Raw genomic sequence first — 22145 nt, 5'->3', positions numbered from 1 at the left:
TCTCAGCATGTCGGACTGTTTGGAATGTCACCTTGTCTACAGTTCGTCAAGCCACGTTACACCTAATTAGTCCGCATAATTGGGTATATCGACCACTGCCTTTCCCCGCTGTGCAAGTTCATACAACAAAACGAACGATAAGAAACCTTGTAGACCCACCGGATTTCCTCGCTACCGTTGCTACTTGTATTAATATTGTTGCGTGCATGTGTTTTTCCTTGGTAAATAAGGTTCTAATTGCCGGTGGAGACGGCCTTCTTCCAGTAGTAGGCAGACATCTAATTTGTTATGTGTAATTGACGATAAAACGGATAAGAAGAACGAAGCCGAATTGACGCCAGCTGTCCGTTGTCGTCTGCACACGCACACACTCCCACTCCCTCATCCTCCCGCCAGTGCTAGTGACCATCCGTCATGTTGGCACCCGTGCTAGCGCAGTTTGCTGACTCCACTGACCACTCTTCATTGATGTCGAGCAAGCATGGGAAGGCTCTCCTTGTTAATGACAAGCTTGGGCCTGTAAAACGAGTTGTCGATTTACCCCCGGAATTGTGGACTGCTGTGTTCTTGCAGACAGATGGTCGTACGATACTTAGATGTTGCGCGGTGCGTATGCCTTTTCTTTGTCTTTTTTTTCTTCTTCTCCTTTCTTTTCTCTATCGTAATTTTTCATTCTGACGAATAAGTACGGGTGTATTAGGTATGTCACAGATTCAACGATATCATCGAAGGATCCGTAGAACTCCAATACCGAATCGAACTAACCGTAGACGGGATGATCGACGGTCCCCCGAGCTCCCTCTCCATTGGAGAACGTCTCACCCGTCTCCGCGCGCTCCGCCGATCCTGGGCAACCCTCCAATGGACGTCCAAGATTACCGTACCGATGCCGGGCCCTTGCCATGCCTACGAGCTCGTCGGCGGTGTGTTCTGCAAGATTCATCATTCGGCAAGGCATAGGTATAGCTCGAGACATTTGACCGCGGCGTGGTTGCCGTCTGCGTTGGATACGGAGGGTCAGATGTTGGTTAGGGACGATGTGGGGTTGCCGACGAGAGATTTTGCGGTGGATCCGTCGCAGGATTTGATTATATATTTTAGGGGTAACGATATCGATGCTTTGTGAGTCCTTTGTTGTTTTACGTTTCCCTTGTCGGTCTCGAAGTCGGGGGAAGTCGGGGGACCGGGGAGGAGAGAAGGGGAGGGGTTCTCCCGTCGGGGGTTTTTTTTTTTTTGCTAGTGCCAGGGGAATATGATCAGGCTGACATTTTATCTTTCGCACATATAGGCCAGCGTTGGTCGCTCCCGGTGCGGTGGAATTACACGTCCGGACGCTTTCCACCAACGACGGTCCACCCAGACGCTCGTTCGGCTGCGCTGCGCGTGCCCGTTCTCCTTCCTGTCACAAATGCATTCATGCAGATCGTCGACGATATCGTTGGTATGCTGTACTTTATCGAACCCGAGCGACCACACATTACGTTGTGGAACTGGAAAACTGGGAAAGTCGTCGTGGTACGTTTTCTTCCTCCGGCACTACTTCGATGTCTAGATTTTTTTTGGGTGCATGAGGCCAATCTACGTTTCTAGAACCAATCCACTTTCCACATCCCACCCAACACATGGGACTTCTCATTTATCTCGAACCGTGCATTCTTCGTCACCACCGTCCAGACATACGGCACTATCGACATCTTCACGTTTGACGGTGACCCTGCTGAGCCTGATCAATCCGACAGTTCACTCCTCCGCCCCCTCATTCGCGCCTAACAACACGTATAGATTCATTACCCAGCCCAAGTCCAATGTAATCCATGTTGCCTCTTTGCACCTTCCCCCTACCCTTCCGCACATCCGGGTTATCAATCTTTCCACGCATACGGGGCCCTTCCTGGCTCGGCCTCCTTCTGGCAGACCATTCGTCGCCGCCAACGAAGAGAGGATACACGTCTTTTCTGTGCAGTATGTCAATCCGAATCCCGACGCTGTGAGGAGACAGATGCGGTTCTGTGTATTTTTGAAGAACAGCACGCTGGAGAAGTACATAAAGAAACACCACAGTAGGACTGGTACTGGTGCCGGTGGGGAAGGATTGAATGGGCCTTTGGTGGTTCCGTGGGAGGCATGGGGGAGGGAAAATACGCGGTTCATGGTACATCATTGGAACCAATTCGAGTGGCTAAGGTAACGTTGCATTTGCCGTTACATCTGGCATTTGGCGGAACGCCCCTGATCGCAGTTGGAGCAGGTACGTGCACGGCCACAGAGTCGTCCTGCCAGCCCCCCGAAATGGAAGGGCAACGATGTACGTTCTTGATTTTAATGTGCACGATACCGTGCGGCAGAACCAGTATTACCGTGTGGACGATGGCGATACGACGGACGCATCGAAAGCCGATGCGATCTCAGTTGGCGCTCCGCCTACACCTACACCTAGTAGGGACCTATGGAACAGCATCGCCACCAATGGAGAGCTTCACCGAATGCCAACGGTTGGACATTCTGAAGAGGAAGGATTGGACAATACCGGGGAGGATGACGATGGACCGGTTGTCTTTGCGTCGGATCCGCTGCAGATAAGGTCTTTCATCAGGCAACGATTTGCTATGCACCAACAACGACTTCGGCAACGTAATACCGGTTCTAAGCGCGCTAGCCTTGTCACCGAGCCATCCGTCGAGGAGTACCCATTGTTCTTCTCTGCCCCGTTCGAGACCGCGCTCCCATATCGCGAGTTGCAGCATGAGCAAGAGGTGGAGTATTCTGGGATTATGGTGGACGAGGAGAGAATCGTGGGTCTTGAGGTCAGTGACATACGCTTTCACCAATGGAGCTGGTGTGGCTGATAATTGTTTCTCGGACTGCTGCTGATAGTACCCTGCGTTTTTAAATGGAGATATGAAGGATATTCATGTCTTCACGATGTGAGAGGAGGCCGTTGCCAAAATTTCAGATATTTGTGTGTACGTTTGGTTGTGCTCCTATCATTTTTTTCTTCTGGATGTGCTTGCTCACTACTCACTACGTATACCCAAGAAGTCTTGCGTGATCGAATGAAACTTCACATGTTAGCTTGTTTGCATTTCTTCTTTGTACTATCGTGTACTACTACTGTACTGACTCTAACATCTGGGACCCAAAATACATGACAATCCTCTTCCGACCATATGACGCTGACGATGTCGTTAGTGATTGTCGTTTTCAGTGACTTTCGCTCAAGTACCTGTGCGGCTCGAGAACGGTTACATAAACTGCCTCCTGAAGGTCTGATATCGCGCGCAGGTGATCTACTGTATGTAAAGTATGTAACTTGACAGCCAACGCCCTCCCACACACCGCCTCGTAACCGGTTGCTATGCATTGTCAAGAATGCAGCGATAAGCTGGGAGTGCTTCACACGACCAACTTTGGCCGTCTCCACCGGAGCGTAGAGATAAGGAAGAAAGATTATACGAGGCACGCAGCTCTGACAAATCCAGACCCTGACTGATGGAGATAGACCCGTCCAACGATATACCTCACTGCCTTGGGAACCCACTCGGTTCAAGGTTGGGTGAGCGTCTAATTTGTGCTCTCCGTACCCTCTCTCGTAGCTACTACCTTATTCCGTCAAACTACCACCTATATGTCTGGGAGATCTGCGAACAACGAGAAGGCCGTCGCTCCCGTCTCCAAGGATGACGACGATGAGGCCGAGCTTGCGCGCATGGGTTACAAGCAAGAACTAAGGTGAGTCACGAGACAGACGTTTTCTTAGCGCTCCAGTGACATACATGAGCAGACGCGAGCTCTCCCTTTTGCAGGTAAGCATGAACAGTGCCAACTGATTGTTCCAAACGATGGGGGGTTTCGATGGAGATGTGATCATTATCACCCTGTCAGAACTTTGGCGTATCGTTTTCCATAATCAGTATTATTACGGGTATACCCTCCCTTTTCTCGTATGGGCTGGTAGGTGCAATATTCGCTCGGCGATGCTCTAGGCACACAAATAAACTAATAAACTACAGAACACCGGAGGTCCTGCGGTAATGGTTTGGGGTTGGCTCATCGTCTGTCAGTTTTCCCAGAAAGCAATTGCCTATGTATATATTCGTTCCCTGATTCCCCCCCCCCCCCCCCCCAGCTTGTACGACTATGCTAGTCGGACTTGCGATGGCAGGTATGGAGGGTGTTCATGGCCTGGACTGATTTATCCCGAAGTGACCCTTTTCAAGAAATATGTAGTGCACACCCAACGAGCGGTGGACCATATTACTGGGCAGCCATGTTGGCGAACCCTGAAAGTGCGCCGCTGGCGTCATGGATTACGGGTTGGTTTAACCTGCTTGGCCAAGTAGCGGTTACCACGGGAATCAGGTCACGAGGGTTCAACTTTTTTGAATGTTGCAGTTTAGCTTGAGAGTTGTGTTTTTGAACAGCTTTGCTTGCGCAAACTTCCTGTCTACCGTGGCTGAGTTCGGGACAAGCTTTGTCCCAACTCCCAAGACGACAATTGGCATATACGCTGCCGTGTTAGTCAGTCAGGGTAAGTCCCTTCGTATGTATCCCTTCGGTTTTCATGAACGATCATTTATAGGGCTGATAAACACTTTCGGCGTGCATCTGCTCAAGTATTTGAACAATGTCTCTGTTTGGTGGCACTCCCTTGGAACTACTTCCCTCGTGATAGCTATCCTCGCCCGGGCTCCGAAGCACCAATCAGCCAACTTCGTCTTCCGTACTTTCATTGATGGAACCGGGGTAAATGGGAACGAAGGATGGGGGACCCGTGCAAGCCATGCGTATGTGTGCATAATTGGGATACTGATGGCTCAGTACACCTTGACTGGTGAATAAATCAACAATCTGCTCAGCGTGAGTTCGTAACTAACGAAAATATATTAAGGATATGATGCGAGTGCTCATGTATGCTTAATTCGTGTTTCCTCGCGTGGTCAAATGCAGTTCTAACCTCTAGCATAGATGACAGAGGAGACTCATAATGCTGCTATGGCTGGGTCCGTCGGTATTATCATGGCCCTTGGCGTTTCTGCGGTTCTAGGGTGGTTCCTTATTCTCGGACTCCTCTTTTCGATACAAGATCTGGAGACCACCCTCAGCTCATCCACTGGTGAACCCGTTGCACAAATTTTCTTGGATACGGTGGGAGAAAAGGGTGCGATTGTATTGATGGTCATCGTCATTGGAGCCATGTACTTCTGCGGGTAAGACATTTCGTGGCTGCCAAGGAGTAAAGCACTGATGGTCGCTTTCTGCGAAGAACATTTTCTGTCACGTCAAATTCCCGGATGATGTTTGCTTTCGCTCGTGATGGTGGTATACCTGGACACAATTTCTTCCGCAGAGTCGACGCTAAGCGCGGAAATCCTGTTCGCACTGGTATGTATGCGTCGTTGGTCCATCCTTCAAATAGATCGTCATGAGCTTCCGTGTAGTGTGGCTGGCATGCACCCTTAGTTTCTGTCTCGGCACTTCCGAGTCTCGGAAGTTCGGTCGCCTTCTCGGCCGCGACTAGTATCGCAACTATCGGTCTCTATATTTCTTATGGTACGTGACACTCTTTGCCTTGATGAAGTTTGGCGGACGTGCAAGGCCCTGTATTCCTTCCGTTCAACATTCGCAGGCATTCCGATTGCGTTGCGTGTAATTTACCGGGAGCGATTCGTTCGTGGACCTTTCCATCTTGGTGCATTCTCAATGCCAGTTGCTATTGGCGCTGTTGTGTGGATAGCGTTCATCGCCATCGCCTTCATCCTTCCTCAGGCAAATGTAAGTGCTTTCCTTGCCACTACCCGAAAATCGACGTGGGTTTTCCGCATGTTGCGGAATTCTCCTGCGCCCTAATTTGACCCGTCAGCCTGTCGATTCTCAAACCCTAAATTATTCTATCGTCTGCGTTGGCATCGTCGCTCTGTACAGCGTGGGATTTTGGTTGATCAGCGCTCGAAACTGGTTTTCTGGACCCATCAGACAGATCTCCGGTATGTCATCTATTGCCTCGGCTTCCGCATACCACTGATCGCGTTTGTTTGCGTTCTAGCTGCCGAGATGGGCGTATCAAAGACTTCGGAATCAGAAGCGTCCAATAACGAAAGGACAAAAAATTCATAGAGTCAAGGTATTGATACTCACGTAGGGGCGCTCAGCTTGCTTCGATGCTTCTACATGCACAAATACTTCAGGTAATCAGGCATGTGTACTCTTGTCTGTTCATGGACGTTATTTGATGTGAGTTTGATGAAATGGGCGACTCGCTCAGGATTGAGACGATCCAGGGGAATGTATCAGGATGTTCGAAACTCTGTCCGTGTTAGAATCCTTTAACGTCACTCCTACTTTCAATCCTCCTATTACCTCGTCATCGCCGTTTACAGCCTCAATGTTTATTACCTCCACCTACTTCTGTTGCCACACCAAACTTGGTTATCATCATGTGGGCACAAATGTCGCAGCATAGATCGCTTAAGTGGCCAAGACAGCAATGTCCGCTTGATCGGGTGAGCACATTTTTGATATCCCCTGAGATAGGCTGGACTTTTACTGGGCCAACAAAGTGTTCGCAATGACGCTCCTATGTCTCAAGCTGATGTTGCACGCTCTACGACTAGGCGTGTCGGCGCCTCACGTTCCCTTCCATGATTTCCCACTGCCGGCTGGATAGCCTTGGTGATTGCGGCGTCCACTAAACGTTATAAAAGGCAGAGTGGACAAAGGCGAAACAGCCCGCTTTCTCGCAGAGGTCAGCAGTGCAGTAGCAATTAAAGCTTCAGTCGCTCGGGCGACGAACATCAGCGGCCTGCCACAGTGATCGATAGAGGCAATAATATATTCTAGCGCGATGAAGGGTTCGGTAGGTTGTTACTTGGTAACACAATATCAAACTGCGATGGTTGCTGAGGGTGGAGGCGTTGTACCATTAGCATGTATACCAGAGCAAAATGATTGCGTCGTCCAACGAACTTCGGTCGAGTCAGATCTAGAATAGGAGTCCAATCAATTCCTGGAACGGCTGGTGCTACTCCACTGCAGACCTTCGGTGCTTATGGCCAGGAGGTTACCGTACGTTGGTCGATAACAATGCCTGGCACTTGAATACTGGGCAAAGTATTTCAATTACCAAACGTTATTATGTATTTGGGCATCGTACCGGTAGTTTCAGGAATTGACCAACTCATCTAGCGGTATTCCACTTTCGGGTGTTATTCAGAATACCATTTTCGATGTTCGCTCTCGTAAGCTGCTTGATCCCCAACAATAACTCTTGTTTTGTCAACCCAGCTATTAATGCACCATTTCGCTGCGTCATATGCTGTGGCGCAGGTCCCTGGAACGCCACTTGGCCCACTAGTGATGGCATGAAACGCAACGTTTCGACCGCTCGAACAATTCAGGGGGGTTCGTGGTAAGCCGGGCAAGTTTGGCGACTCAGCCACTACTTAGTCCTATTCAACAAGCAGTCACGCTCTGCTTATCAAGATTTGGGGCAAAAATCGTTAGTGCATTCAGTGCGCAGTTTGGCGTTAAACTGGAATAAGCTGTTGAGCAGGGTACTGGTACCACCACTGGTAGCGAACGAGCAGAATAGACGCAAGACTGGAGGCGAGGGGACATTTATGCAAGGGATATTGTAGGGCCTTGCCCTCCTAAGACCGCAAACGAGGGGGGAAAAGGAGGGACAGGTGGTTTCAGGATCGGGCATACAGGCCGCCGAGAGCGCTAGAGTGAACGATACCCATGAAAAATTTGTTCCATTAGCATGTGGTGGTGACGCATGATGTGACAAATGGAGCGCCGAGGAGTCCTCTGTAGCCTGTGCGACGACGATGGATTGGAGTCGAGTACTTGAGTTCTTTATTACATAACAAGCTCAGGGTAAGTCCTACGTGGCTGTGCACAGTCACGGGGATAGAGTATAACCCCCTGGTTGGAGCGGAAGAAAATCAATGGTACGGCTTCTTAGTACCTCACAATGACATACTAGAACATGCCGGAGCGCAGTCACGACCGGTGGGTTTTGCCGTGCGGAGTCAATTGACAGGCAGATGCGCGGATGTCGAAAAAAGCGTCTCATTTTCGGGCTGGAGTGACCTTGTAAACAAGGTGACAGGACTGAGAAGTTCATCTATAAATCTCTGGTAGGTCTGATAAGCGATTGGTTGGATTACATAGCATACGTTAAACTATCCGATTTTTACGATAAGGTTGACCGTACACAAAACGTGTCGGGGGAAGAACATGGCTCCTGGCTCACATTCCAACGTCACATCTATAATAGAGACTTCATCGGAAGCAACCTGACGATTCGATCTTTCTTAATTTGCTGGCCCTGTTTGCCGAAATAACGTTCCGCATCAAATGACCAGTGTAATGAGCCGATAACCATGTCCCGAAGGCCTTGGACATAGATGGCCACGTTCTGATCGACGGGCGAACCCCATGTTGGCAGGATAGTGAAGTTGTCCTCAAAGCGCTGCAACGCTGCTTCCCAATAAGCACCGGCTGCGTCCACAGCGCCTTGAAGGTCAAGTCCTTGTTCGTACATGAGAATCATGACAAGGTTGTGGATATCGCCTCGAGCCTGCTCCTTGTTGTAGGAGTAGATGTCCTGCAAGCTATTATGTAGCTGACGTCTATAATGTCAAGAGATTGCTCACGTTGGACCAGCTTATCATGTCGTTAGCAGCTTCCCCCATGGCCATGATCGCCGGGTGAGAGACGACCTCGTCAGGCAAGTCTATGCCAACAGCGTACTCAATCATTGCATAACAGGGCTTGCATGCACTGGTGTCCCGCCTGTAAGCTATGTATGACTCCAGATCCGCAATATAGCCCTTGGAGCGGCGTTCAACCTCTCTTTCAGACGCAGCGAAAAACAAATAGAATCCATGGATAAACCGCTCAGTACAACCAGGACCAGCAGTCTGGCGGAAGCGGTCGAAAAATCTTGGACACCCTCAGCAAAGTTAAGCATTAACAGGAGTAGGAAGGCTTACGACTTAACCATCAGGACACTGCGCTTTTCGGTCCGAAGGTTCGGGTCACGAAAGACATCCAAGCAGGTTTGCCACAATGCTCGTGCATCTCCCAAGTCGTACTCATCGAACCAGTCGTCCACGTTGAAAAGCAATGCGAGCCAGTCAGCACATACGCGCAACCGGGGGGCATCTGCGTCTGGGTAGTAGGTTGCACTGAGTAGTGCAGACTTCGCAGCCTTGGACCTCTCCAGACTGTCCTCGGAAAAGCCGCAGACTTCTACAAGCCACTTGTCTGAGTCATGCAGTATGTCATCAAGGTAGGGGTTCAACCGTAGGGGATATGGGCAGGTGGTGAGGAAATCGGGTAAGAGGAAGGTCTGGGGTGACCCCGATACGAACTGTGTGGCCATAAAAATTATATGCGTCAAGAACCTACAAAGTTCCTTCGAGAAGATGAACACAAGGAGAGGGCTCACAATGATTCAAATTTCAGCGCGACGACTATTTTATAATCGACACTTGTCTGAGGCCGTGACGACCAGGCTCAGGGCAGGGGAAAGGATGCCGGCGATATTTGGCCAAGCTGTAGTGTTTACATTTCCGACACAGACGTTACTTACAAATCTGAAGGATCGTTCAACAGGAACTGCGATGAGACACGGTGCATATCCGGGCTGACGCTAATATTGTTTTGGTCGTGGATCCTGTGGTCCTCTCAGAAAACTTTCACTTACCAAGCCAAGAAGGGAACGAATCCATGTGGCAGCCGAACGGCAATCACAATAACTGGTAGAATATCTTCGCGCTCTGAAGCGGCCAAATATGCAAAGAACGTGGAAAAATCATCGCGGTGTTTCATGTAGCCGCAGAGGCGGCTAGAACAAGTGTCTTCGGCATAATAACCTGGAACCGTGATTTGCAGCTAAACATGAAAGGAACTGGAGGGGTTTGAAACAGTGTAACGGAGATCACGGTGTGTTCGACTCTGAGGCGTTGATTTCCAGTACATATAACTGGACATTCAGGATTTGCCGATGTCTGCTGGTGGACTTGACCGCGCTCGGGAAACTCCTATCAGTGACCCAGTTATGACAGTGACAAAGATACAGTCACATGTATAATTAATGCTCAACGCCGACCGTGGAAACAAGTTCAAAAGCCAGTAGTGCGCCATCAAATGGCCATACCCGATCCAAAATATCCAAAGAATGATGATACATGCCATTAAACTTGAGCAAAAGATAACTTCCGTGACACCAGTCTGTGCACTGAACATCGAGATTAGACCACGTTCTCCACGTACGGAAGAAGGAAGATCTTTTGATCACCCGACGGCTTTAACAATATGGTTTTTAGCAGACAAGTAGACACGGAATGTCTGTGCTTTCTTCGTTAGTTTGACTGTAGCATCGCCTGAACTTTCATGCTTGCGTCCTCGCCCTGTGTGCGAAAGGATGAGGTGTAGGTTAGAAGTGAAATTGAAAAAGGTTGTAGGGAGTCAGTCGCGCTCGATTTGCTTATGTAACCTCCAGATGGCCACTGGACGTCATATGGAGGAACATGAAGGAAATGGAAGCTATGTAGAAAGTGCCTTGCTGCGGAAGAGATTATATCGAGCAGAAGTACAGATTATACGAAGTTTAACAAATATCTGTGATGATGAATAAACGAAGAGCGTCAATGTTCAATCTATGATCATCATCATTCTGCGAAGCTACACGCTCGAACGTATATTCGCGCCGAGGAAAGTCGTATGCAATGTTGAATCCACCACCTGCGTCGGTGACGTCTACAACCAGGTGACACGTACTACCATCAGGAAGAGGTTTGAGGGGTGGGGTCACGAAGGAAAATGAAATGACGTCCACACTCCATCAGTCAAGTGACTGGTCTGGCTGTCCAACCGGCCCTGCAAAGTCCCAAACAACAAACCGTTTTCCAGCACAGGACGAGGGATAGCGCCCAGGAACATAGGTTCGGCCTGACGACCGCCTGAGGCGCAAAGGGAACGTGGGGGGCAGAAGTCGTCGAAGTGTCGTTCGTCGACCAGGGAACTTTCAAATGCTTGCTTGCCTTCGCTCTGGTTGGACTTGCGATGTAAGTGCATCTCAACTGTTTCATCGTTCCGAAAATCATCCTGATGTCATATGTGTGTGGGACGAAATTTGGTGGTACGATATCTTTAGGATCACGTCGTCTATTTGTGCGTATGACTCTTTTGTGCCCGTAATTCAGCTTTCTCACAGCGAGTACTGATGCAGCATTTGGCAGAATCCCGCAATTCGGCGAAGGATGGAGCTGCCAGACATCAGGTTTGCCGTACTGGAGATCCTTCGGGCTTCTTTGCAAGTAATAATGTTGCCCCATTTGTCAGATTGCAGTTGGCATCATTGGCGTCGTACTGATCCGGGCCCAGAGGGTCGTTGCGGATGAAAAAGACGATGAAACAAACCAGGCCGAACATACCGTACTGCAAAGACGTCAAGTAAGGCAATCTGACGCAGATTCCTACAGTGTTGATTGCTCACGCGCAGGGTGAGGAAGGCCACCCGAGCGGGGCTGCAGGGGCAAGTTCGATTTTTTATACCAGTTGGTTTTATCTAAGTGGCAAAGCCAAGGTGTGGCCGAGACCGCGAATTGCAATGGCCTGTTCAATGTCTGAGCGCTACTGCCACAGTGACCCTGTCTGACATGTCCTGATATGTACACCCATGTCGTCACCGTGCCATTGGACCAGCGAACTTGACATTGGCATCTCGCTGAGTAGGGAAATCTGGGGAGATTGCCCATGTATTAATGCCACCGGGTGCCAATCAGGGTCCTGGTGCATCACATATAGGTAGCTCCAACACAGACTTCGTGGCAGATAAAGCATGGAGGGTTCTGCGTTTGACACGTTACATGTCTGTTTGACGGTAGTCACGGATCGAGAAGGTATGGCGTTTTGCGGGATTCATAGGGAGGGCTGACGATATCCATGGTTAGTTAACCGTACTTCTCCCCACTGCTGTCTCGTCAACTTGTTGTCCCATGGCAGACCGGAATGTCACAAACCCGACATCGGATGAATTCGGTCAGCGCGCTCCTCATGCACGTTACACTTCTTTCGACGTTGTGGTATAGAGTTCTTCATCAAACTGCAACACTGTCTTCTAGGCCTCTACGCGTGAGCTTTCTGCCGACTACCCAAGAAAACCACTCATTGACTATTTAGTTGGGAATTTGTTATCTCGCTCGACTTTGATTGGAAAGTTATCGCTGGGAAACATGCCTTTCGATGGCCCTTGGTAAGCATCCTTGCTTGATGAACAATTCAAACCGGCCCACTGATACACCAGCAGTTTTTTTATTTTGCTGGAAGATATTTGATGTTGGCTGCATTAATAGGAATGTAAGCCATATCCTTGATGACTACGGACCACCTATATGCTGCTGAAATATTATGTAGCATAGTCTCAGTTGACCCTCCCACGTATGTCCTGCACGCCCTCACGTCTGTGGCGTATTGACACCGTAAAACAACACAAAAGGACGCTAAATTGTCATAATTTGGTCACATTCAACGAGGTTGGTTGCCGTTATCATTCTCAAAACATAGTTGAGCGCAAAGCTTCCGATAGTTAGCTGCGAGCGCTTCTCTTGGTTTAGCTTGCATCAACTTGGCAGTTCGCACGTACGCGCCAATGTCTTCGGGACATGTGCTCTTTCCGACGGATATTCTAGCATTGCCGTATGGCACAATAAATGGATTACGCGGCTTGTGATTCTTCTCGTCCTTGGGCATTGGTCACTGGTATTGCAGAGCGGCCTCGTGATCACCTCATGGACACCGACCTTAGGTTGTGTAATCGTGGAGACCAAAAATACTATTCTCGCTGCGACGTCCTTGTATGCAATGAGCTTTGATTTCATCGTTCTCTGTCTTTTGGCCTATAGGCTGGCCTTTGCCCTTGACCCGATATCGATCGCCTCGGGTAGACTCGCGCGCAGGCTTATTTCTGAGGGACTCATCTATTTTCTTGTCTCGTGAGTTCACAATCGTTCTATAGTATATATAAATATATCTCGCTTCTCACCAGTTTCGTATGCAATTCTATCTCCTCGCTGCTCATGATTATTGTTGTCTACGACCCCGTGGTGGCCGTGATTTTTCATATCCCTGCCTGCGTTGCGTCCACGGTAAGCACACACAGATGACAAGCGATACCGCCACCTAACTCATTCTTCTGGGTTCTGTTGTGCAGATTGCATCCTCGCGAGTCGTTCGCGGCCTCAGCACATTCAATGCGGAGACGGGAAGAGTACAGTAAACACGTTTCAACTGATGAGTCGCGCACAATGTGATGACCACTTGATTAGCACCGATATTGGCAGTGTTCGCAACACGCCCGCACTCGTAGGGGGGACTATCTCCTCCAGAGGAAATGTGCGCACGGACCGAGTAGATGACGTTTGCATTGAGGTATGTTCCGTTTTGTTTTTACAACAAAATATTTACTCGTATATTTCCCTTATTAGACGGGGAAACTTTCATCAATTGGAGCAGAAGCCGACCAGGGCATATGCAGGCATGCTGCAGAAGTTAGTGAATCAGATGAGAAGTTGTCTGCAGACGGCATGGTTTAGACAAGTTGGTTGCTGTCAGACTGCGTGGAGCCTTCTGCAGTTGTAATTTTACAATTGTTATGGAGCTTAGGTCCTTTGAGCTTTGGTAGCACTTCCCTTTCGCTTCCCATCTCTCCTTGATTTCACTCTGTATTTGTATCATCATCATGTGTGCCTCGACCTGACATTGTACACTTATGGCATTATATAGGTGAGTTCAACACCTATGTATGTACTGTACCTCCAATTTGTTCCGGTGGGTATGATGGTATTGACACGTAGATCTTGGTTATGGGTAGAATAGGTTAGCCACGAACAAAAATTTTTTGAGGTCCTGCCAGGATTCGAACCTGGGTTTCGGGAACATCTTATAATCAGAATCCCGAGTGATGACCGCTACACTACAAGACCATGCAACGCATTGCATGCTGCTGCACACTAACACCAACTCACGGGCCCTCAACCACCTCGCTAGTGCAGGACATACAGCTGACCGCATACCAAGTTCCTGATGTACACTTCATTCGTTAACAGTCCAGGCTTGATGTACAGCACTGTATCATCTCTAGTGGGAGAAGGGGGTTGAGATCAGACCTGTTGTTTGGGAACGTGGGCAAGACTCTGGAAGACTAACAATTCGAACAGTCACCGCTATGTTACAATCTTCGAGCAAAACACAGTTCCACATCAATAGCACATGGCAGCAGCGGCAGCAGCGCACCTGTATTGAACCAACCGCTACGTTCTCCCAGGTTCCGAAGATTAGTATCGTCTTCCTATCTACGCAAGTGAATAAAGATTATGCGAGTCGTCTGTGCACCTCTGTAGATCTTGTGCAGAGTGCCTAGGGCACCCCTGCGCGCCGAAAGTCGTGTTACCACAACTAAAACAAGTGTGGTTGAGATGGAGTAGCCCTGGAGTGCTGGTTGTCGAAACACGGGTGGACCGCTCCTTGGCTATTCAATCTGCGCGTGAAGTGTTTGACGATCTGTCCCCCCCGGGTCTCACTCTTACCCTGATGGACGGTATGTGTGACTTGGAAGACGCGGGGCGCTGCAGCCTTGCTCTCCTACAACTTTGGATAAGGGTTTGTCACGATGAGGTCCTGAATGTCAGTGAGGGTGACCAGCATGAGAGCTTCCCCTGGGTGGAGCAGTGGTGGCTGCACCACATCCTCTGGGCGTATCAGATAGCTAACTTCGGAGTTTCTGAACGTTCCAATCCATCTGGTACGTCGGTGTGTGACACTGAGGTGCCTCCCAAGACTGACGAAACGTGGCGCACGAATGAAAGGATACAAAGGACTGGGCTAAGTCATTGGGCGTAGAGCGGAGTGCAAGGGGATAGCGCAGGTAGAGTACAGCTTACGCGGTGCACGACCTATGAGCGTCCAGCCCTGGTCCCATGGGGGCTATCCCCCACTTCTGATACTGCTTCATCCACACCAGAACGAGGAGCTGTCCTTGAGAGGAGCGTTCGATCACCATTAGTTCAGTTGAACCACTTAGTCACTAGAAGTTAGTGACGAGGAAAGAATCCGTTGATCACTGTCCCTCATTATACCTGGGAGTCGCCGCGGCAGAATCAGATTCCAATTCGGTGGCGGTTGACGGAAATGAGGTTGGAAGGAACAAGGACTTGCCTTCAGCGGTTTTGGTTCCAGGCCATGGAATGTTTATGAGAAAGCCCTAGGGTCGTTCACACGTCTGTCTGTGGAGTGGAGCAACGGAAAATAAGTAGTCAAACTTCTGCCGGATCTATCATTGGAGCAACCCCAGCCTGCGCGGTACACCGCCGACAGCAGGAGTCGAGCGTATGAAGCATCTGTCGTTGTCTCCAACTGGCTTTGTCGTTATGCATTGTAGTTTGATGAGCTGGAGTCGCCCTTGTGAGTTGCCCGGGCTCGGGGGGGTCGTCAATGGAAACAGGTGTCGAGTGGCAAATGCCGGCGGAAGCGGTAAAAGTGTGTGATGACGTCAGGGGTGCTCCCTTTGCCGGGCGCAGTCGCCCTTCTCGCTACGGAACACCTTGCTATCTTGCATGCCGCCAAGTACATCGCGCGTATTCATAGCACAGATAAAAACAACGCACGTTTCCATGTTCACGCGCGGATGCTGCTGAATAGAACAATGGAGCTGCAGAGAAGTTGGAGTTTCGGACAGATCGTCACGGTCACCCCCGTTTCACCAACTCGCATACCCAACCTATTTAAACACGATACTAACACTGTGACATTGGCGGCCATCTAGCGCGACACTATCCCCAGTGACGCTCTTGGCGAGATTTATATTGAAATCTGTTCTAACAATCTGCGGGCACGAAGTAACAAACAACAATTAATACAGAGTACGTTTTTCTTTCTGCTGTACTTTGTCTATCCAGACACTGGTCCCTTTCCACTGTGATGTCCCACATGCCAGGCCATCGTTCGCTGACCATACCTACCAGTATCATGACACAATCTCGTTCCCCGTCTCGCCAACAAACGGATTCTTCGAATGGAGACGGTCAACCCTCTACCGCTCGCCATGGAGGAATCAGGACCCCAAGGCGTGTTCAATGGGCTAGCAGAGATGATGTCCGGTTAAGCATCGACCCCGAGACATTATCCCATTTGAGCGTGCACGCTCTGGACGAGTTGGGGCTCGATGTATGTCCATCATGCTATTTTTCCAATTGTTGGCGTCCAACCCACTTTACTTAGCCTGAAGCCTTCGAAAACCTTCGAAGTGCTCTGGAACGGCACAAATCTGGGAGCGTTAGCGCAAGGGACGGAGCAGCCCATGAGACAGATCCATCCAGATCACAATTAGAGTCGGTCTCGCTCATTCAGCGTCTCCCTTCCCGTCCAGCTCTACCTCCGCAAAGCAGTGTCACGTTCACAACCTCAAACTCCAGGCACGATCAAAACCCCTTTTCAAACCCAGTCCCTTCTCATCGCTTCTCACCCTTATCCTCCACGGATATAAGCAGACCCCTTAACGTCGAAACCCCCTCAACGGACACAGGAGCAAATACGCCCGAGTCTGATGCGCCCTTGTTGGTACAGAGCACACACAAAGTTCCTGGTGAAGTGTGGATAGACCCTAACGAGAGGGAAGGTTTGCCTGTCGGCCCCACACCTCTTGGGTTGACACTTGGCATCGATGTGGGCGGGACAGATTCGAACCGTGATTCCTCAACAGGGATGACCCGTCGAAGTACCCTTCTCGGAAGCCTGCGGCGTAGCAACGATGCAGACTTAGGGAGAGGATTCAGCACGCGCAACAGTGCAGCTGTTGTCAATCCTGCTATGGAGCGACATGCTGAGAGGCTGGCAGTACATCGGGCAGCTGGTGTCGTTAGGGCGCATACGAGGAGAAGAGAAAATTGGGTACATCGACCTCACCCTGGAAAACACATCGTTTGCGAACGAGGGGAGGATGATGGGGTAAGTACAGATGCAGACGGGACCGAGAAAGATGCGGAGAAGAGGATGCAGAACGGAGGGAGTCGTCTGGATCATCCAGATCTAAAAGATGATGCGGGAGCAGAGTGGACGGACGTCGATCAGTCGCATCCGGAGCCCAAGACGTTGTGCCATGCAGACAGAGATCGTAACAGGATGAGGGGAAAAATTCCGTCATGGTTCCGCTCGTTCGCTAATCGACGTTCACATCCTGGTACTTCTACGCATTTCGACCGAATCGATCCTGAAGCCAACACTGCATCCTCCATGCACGCGCTGCACCCTCATCCCCGTCTAGGAAATGGGGTCCTTAGTGCTTTATTGGCACTATACGGACGCGACCACGATCATGACCAGGAACGTGAGGGTGAACATGACGACGAAGGAAGTACAAGTGGAGGGAGCACACCAGGCCGCAGGAGCCGCTCGAGTTCGGTAGCGGGAAGTGAGGATGAAGTATCAAACTTGGAAAAACCAGAGAGACCATGGTTAGATCGACCAGAGGGCAAAGGTAAGAACAGTTTCTTTAAACCAACTGCCCCGACCCACACTGAGGCCGAGACGAAAGTTTCAACATCTTCGCACGGAGGTACCTCCAAACCCTCGAAGCTTACGAAACCAGCAGGCAGATCCCTGAAAATGTCTTCCGCCTCCTCTCTTCTACACGCTCTCCACCACCGTACGCAGTCGTTACCGACATCATCGTCGACAGCTGCGCTTATCGCGGGTGCGGGTGCGCTTACTGGGGCTGCTGTCCCAAGCGGTGCCACCCTTGCACCAGATCTACGGAGAGGAGAGGGCTTGGTAAGATACGAGATTGATGGGGGAGCCACAGATGCTACTGGAGAAAGAGAGACAGGATCGCCTGACACCGTAGTGCCACCGCCGGCTTCTGCAGAAACTTCACAGGCTAGCTCGTGTTCGCAAACTAACACATCTACCAGTCCAGCCAGTACAGGCTCAGAAACACGAGCAGGAAGTAGGGGAATCAACAGAGGATGGAAGGCCGTTCTCCGGGACCTTCCCCTTCCGTCGACAGGGGTAGTGGGTGATGTTCTGAAAGGGGTGTCGCGTTCCTTGCCTGGTACCCCAGTCGGCCTGGGCAGCTTGGGGTGGGCTACGTCGAGTGAGAATACGACCCCTTGGTCAAGCGAGGATGCTACTCCACACAGTACAGGTGGTGACAGGACTTCGGAGACCGGGACACCTGTTGAAGGGCTAAAAGAGGAGGGTAGAAAGGACTACTTCGGGGAGAAGTGGCAGGAAGCGCCGAGGAAAAAGAAGAAAGGAAGAGGGATGGAGATGGAGAATAAGAATCGCGAGGAAAAGGAACGGAAGAAACAGGAGCGAAGGGAAAAGAGAAAGAGGGAAAAGGAGAAGAGGCAGAAAAGAAAGAAAGCAGAAGTTTGGGCAAGTCTCCGTTTTATTTCTTTTCCTTTATATTTGTCGAGTATTCATCTCACTTGTCGCACAGATCACTCGCCATGTCGCCGCCATTCTCCAGCGGCAAGAATTCATCCTTAAGCTTGCACGCGCCATGATGATGTTTGGTGGACCATCTCACCGCTTTGTCGCGCAGATACAGAGCACTGCCCGCGTGCTCGACCTCGATCTCAGTTGCATGTATCTCCCTGACGTGATGCTTATATCCTTCGAGGACAGGGCCACCGGAACGAGTAATGTCAAGTTTATACGCCAGGCCTCAGCGTTGGATCTGGAGAAGCTCAGCGACGCACACACTCTCTACTGGAATGTGAGCATTGGTGCCCTTTTCCTGACTACCTTTCGGTGTGCGTCGTGTGTGGTTACTTACCATACGACCAGGTCATTCATGACAACATATCTGTCTCACAAGCCTCCGCCGCGCTCGACGTTCTGATGCAGAAGAAGCCCTTGTACAACTTTGCACAACTTGTCTTCATCGGGGCGATGTGCTCTGCTTCTATTTGCTCAGTCTCTTTCTCCGGTTCATTCATCGATTGCCTCATCTCGGCACCACTCGGTGGTCTATTGGTTGCGATACAGCTCCTCAGTCCTCGGAATGAGTTGTACGGAAACGTCTTCGAGATCACGATCTCAACTCTGATGAGCTTTGTGAGCGCTGCATTGGCATCAACGGGACATTTCTGTTACCCGGCTGTAACGAGTAGTTCGGTGGTATTGATTTTACCCGTGTGTCGCTCGTTCTTTGTGTGATATCTTACTGACGTTGTCCAGGGTTTCATCGTCCTGTGTGGCTCGCTGGAAATTTGCTCGCGGTCCCTTGTAGCCGGTGCGGTCAGACTCTGCTTTGCGTTGATGTACTCCCTCTTTCTCGGATTCGGCCTTGGAATCGGCGCACAATTATATGAGAGTTTCGTTGGTCAGCAATTGGTTGGCGCGACGGATTACCTCTGTTTGGACAGCCATGATCCATCTGGACCGTGGTGGCAACAGACGCCTAGTTTGTGGTGGGCTTTCTTGACAGTTCCCATGTACTCGCTATTTTTGAGTATGCGACTGATGGCGCCGTGGTGGAGACGAGAGCTGGTGAGTCCACCCCTATGGACCTTCATCCGGGTTTTTTTATTGATATTTGTGGTCCCGTAGCTGGTATCGATTATCATTTCATGTATGGGTTGGGTTACGAATCACTTCACGAGCCTCAAATTCCCCAATCAGGGTGACATCAGCGCAGCCGTTGGGTATGCCTTAACCTCATCCTCTGCTCGCTTTCATGGTTTAATGCTTCATTCAGCGCGTTCGTGGTTGGGTTCGTGTCAAACCTGTATGGGCGATTCTTTGAAGGGAATGCCTTCGTTGTGATGGTAATTATCCTTTTTCATTCCACTGTTCCCCAGGTCGGCACAGCACTAACTAAGTACCACAGATTACCGGTATACTCTTCCAGGTTCCTTCAGGACTTGGCAGTAGCGGACTCCTCAACTTTGTGTACGACCAAGCATCTGGCTCATCGTCGTCCTACCAGAGCGGGTTCGAAACGGCGCTTCAGCTGATCTCGGTCGCCATCGGACTTACGGTTGGGTTGGGAATTTCGCTCGTTGTCGTACATCCCATACAGAGCCGTAGGAGAGCTGGAGGGCTATTCAGTTTGTGAAATGGTATAGTACCAGAATGGCTCCCTTCACCGTCTCCAAGGGCTCGGGCTCCTGTAGTAAGCGCTGGACGCATGATTCCCAACTTTACATAGTTGCACGGGCATTTTTGCGAACACCTGACAGTTTCACTGCCAAGCCCTATTTTATACCATACATTTCAAATATAATTGAACACCATTTTAGATATCACGTTCTCCTTCACTCATTCTTCGGCATCTTCTAGTAACACTGCCGATTTTAATCTCGGACAGTATCGGCATTTCATACGCAACGCTCGTTACCGTGTACTAATAGTTTTTCATGAGGTGAAAGCTGGAAGTGTGTGTCTCTGACATGCAAGTCGTCCCAGACCAATGGTTTCGGGCTACATGTCGCTGACTGCGTGGGTGAACTATTAACAAGAATACACTGTCAAGGAGGAACGCTGCCATTACCAAGCGCGGAGACGCGGGCGGCAGATGGACAAGCTGACTAATACTTCCAGCAAGTTGTGCTGGCAACCCCGCGGCCCTCTGCCTTTGAAAAAGTCCAGTGCCGCGCAGCATTCGCTATTTGCCTCCAAGGCTTCCCCCCTCTTCATCAACTGCTTCGTTTCTGGCAAGTATGAAGGATTTTCCAGAGCTGCCACTATAATACCTGCCCACTGTATAACAACTGACGACGCTAACATATGGAAGAAGCCGGAAAATCTCTTTTAGTGCCATTATTCCAGTGGTTGAGGAGTCGATGCCTGCCTATTCTTTTGTACTTTCAGGCGATGTTGCCTAGGTATATGTCAACCCCTGGTCAGGCTGTGAATGTCACTTCATTGAATGTCTTGAAGATCTCAAAAAATATTCGGATGTTGTGTGTGTTCACTATTATTCTGGAGTCCAAATACTATGATTCATGGGAATGAGAAACTCGTGTTTCCACTTCAATTCGTACTTTCGAGAAGACAGTAATTGTGCAATGGTCAAACCCCCATGTCCAATCTCACACTTGTTATCCATTATTCCTCTTGTCTCATGCATTCTTGGAATTAAACAGTTAATTAATGCCAATGAAGTAGGTGTTCATTGTGTTATGCCTGAGCGCAGTGACTTCTTCAAATGGAATAGGCATGAAGCATGCGAGGTGGGAGTCTATGGGCCTGAACTTGTCATAACCCCTATGGCTGAGTTATTACTTGATCCTGATGGAGGTTCTGTCTGCTGGCGAGTCCCTAAGGTTGTTCACATGGAGAGAGAACAAGGAAACAGCAAAGGGATGAAGCTCAGTTGCAAGCTATCAAAAAACTGCAGATACAGGATGAAGTATGTAGGATTATATACCCCTAAGTATGAGTACCACAGCAGTCACAACAGATGTGTTGTGATGTGTATCCACAGCAGTCAACAAACTGATCACTGAAATAAATAAGAGTCATACTGGTGTCAAAGATGGGAGTAGGGAGGCAACAAAGGCTGTACCAGCTGGCACAATCAATGTGCAGCAAGGAGCCTGACACCAGAGCTATAGTACAACATATAAGCAATATAAACAAGTCAGGGATGAGTCAACAGAACAAGAAGTGAACAAGTTGTCCATCAGGGAGGGCGGTGAAATGCCTGATCACAGTGGCAATGTGGTCTTGACTGGTATTGGAAATACCTTGACAGCAGGAGATCTGAATGTTCCCTGGAGCATTTGAGCCCCTAGGATGGCGACGATTATGAGGGACATGATGAGGCATGTGATGCACGTGACCACTAAGAGCCGAAAAAGGAAGGACCCCTGATGGAAGTGTAACATCACCCCCCTCTAAGGTCCTCAGACCCTTGAGGATGGGCTGGAGCTGGCATGAGCAGGGCGAGTGGATAGGGGTCGGTGAGTAGTGTAGACGTGGGAACAGGTGCGAGAGGCGATAGGCAACTGTGGTGATGGAGTCAGTGGTTCCTCGAGGGCCGGAGTAAAGCAGGAGCCACATCCATTGTGACAGGACCAATGTCCCAGGTAACAGCACTGGTAGCATGTGTGTTGATACAGGACGTGGTC

The 22145-nt window shown here is 49.9% G+C and overlaps 5 protein-coding genes and 1 non-coding gene across 6 annotated transcripts; 4 read left to right on the top strand and 2 right to left on the bottom strand.

Annotated features, from left to right (window-relative positions):
• The first annotated feature begins 1 nt into the window (after position 1).
• On the top strand, positions 2 to 3179 carry F5J12DRAFT_826039 (uncharacterized protein). The gene is made up of 8 exons (XM_051745494.1): positions 2 to 606; positions 701 to 1122; positions 1289 to 1308; positions 1361 to 1515; positions 1591 to 1708; positions 1740 to 2184; positions 2249 to 2804; positions 2875 to 3179. The coding sequence occupies exons 1-8, from the start codon at positions 415 to 417 to the stop codon at positions 2926 to 2928; spliced, it is 1962 nt and encodes a 653-aa protein (XP_051600848.1). The 5' UTR covers positions 2 to 414; the 3' UTR covers positions 2929 to 3179.
• A 446-nt stretch (positions 3180 to 3625) lies between these two features.
• On the top strand, positions 3626 to 6114 carry F5J12DRAFT_905181 (amino acid/polyamine transporter I; the record flags this gene model as incomplete). Its single annotated transcript, XM_051748627.1, has 13 exons — positions 3626 to 3729; positions 3782 to 3803; positions 3883 to 3951; positions 4011 to 4060; positions 4228 to 4359; positions 4422 to 4528; positions 4580 to 4831; positions 4973 to 5207; positions 5264 to 5382; positions 5461 to 5550; positions 5627 to 5772; positions 5861 to 5984; positions 6044 to 6114. 13 exons carry the CDS (start codon positions 3626 to 3628, stop codon positions 6112 to 6114), a joined length of 1521 nt encoding a protein of 506 aa, XP_051600847.1.
• A 1998-nt stretch (positions 6115 to 8112) lies between these two features.
• Positions 8113 to 9491, bottom strand: F5J12DRAFT_54408 (isoprenoid synthase domain-containing protein). The gene is made up of 3 exons (XM_051739986.1): positions 8997 to 9491; positions 8658 to 8946; positions 8113 to 8608 (listed from the first exon to the last, which is right to left on the bottom strand). Exons 1-3 carry the CDS (start codon positions 9386 to 9388, stop codon positions 8270 to 8272), a joined length of 1020 nt encoding a protein of 339 aa, XP_051600846.1. The 5' UTR covers positions 9389 to 9491; the 3' UTR covers positions 8113 to 8269.
• A 2372-nt stretch (positions 9492 to 11863) lies between these two features.
• Positions 11864 to 13995, top strand: F5J12DRAFT_54345 (uncharacterized protein). Its single transcript, XM_051739980.1, has 13 exons — positions 11864 to 11912; positions 11964 to 12051; positions 12102 to 12144; positions 12193 to 12265; positions 12320 to 12369; positions 12427 to 12450; positions 12509 to 12545; positions 12599 to 12651; positions 12702 to 13004; positions 13058 to 13157; positions 13223 to 13284; positions 13338 to 13440; positions 13497 to 13995. Exons 2-13 carry the CDS (start codon positions 12009 to 12011, stop codon positions 13602 to 13604), a joined length of 999 nt encoding a protein of 332 aa, XP_051600845.1. The 5' UTR covers positions 11864 to 11912; positions 11964 to 12008; the 3' UTR covers positions 13605 to 13995.
• F5J12DRAFT_t102 lies at positions 13913 to 13994 on the bottom strand. The gene has a single exon. It is a non-coding gene; the product is annotated as a tRNA-Gln (tRNA).
• A 1584-nt stretch (positions 13996 to 15579) lies between the features above and the next one.
• F5J12DRAFT_741239 (uncharacterized protein) lies at positions 15580 to 20536 on the top strand. Its single transcript, XM_051742027.1, has 10 exons — positions 15580 to 15929; positions 16032 to 16233; positions 16288 to 17542; positions 17600 to 18441; positions 18506 to 18784; positions 18856 to 19203; positions 19249 to 19560; positions 19621 to 19715; positions 19769 to 19838; positions 19901 to 20536. Exons 2-10 carry the CDS (start codon positions 16036 to 16038, stop codon positions 20126 to 20128), a joined length of 3627 nt encoding a protein of 1208 aa, XP_051600844.1. The 5' UTR covers positions 15580 to 15929; positions 16032 to 16035; the 3' UTR covers positions 20129 to 20536.
• Positions 20537 to 22145: the final 1609 nt, after the last annotated feature.

Source organism: Pisolithus orientalis (assembly GCF_024613125.1).
Source record: "Pisolithus orientalis strain OTSU chromosome Unknown F5J12scaffold_11, whole genome shotgun sequence".
Taxonomy (NCBI): domain Eukaryota; kingdom Fungi; phylum Basidiomycota; class Agaricomycetes; order Boletales; family Pisolithaceae; genus Pisolithus; species Pisolithus orientalis.
The sequence above is the reverse complement of the archived record's forward strand: the minus strand, read 5'-3'. Positions and strand labels throughout refer to the sequence as shown.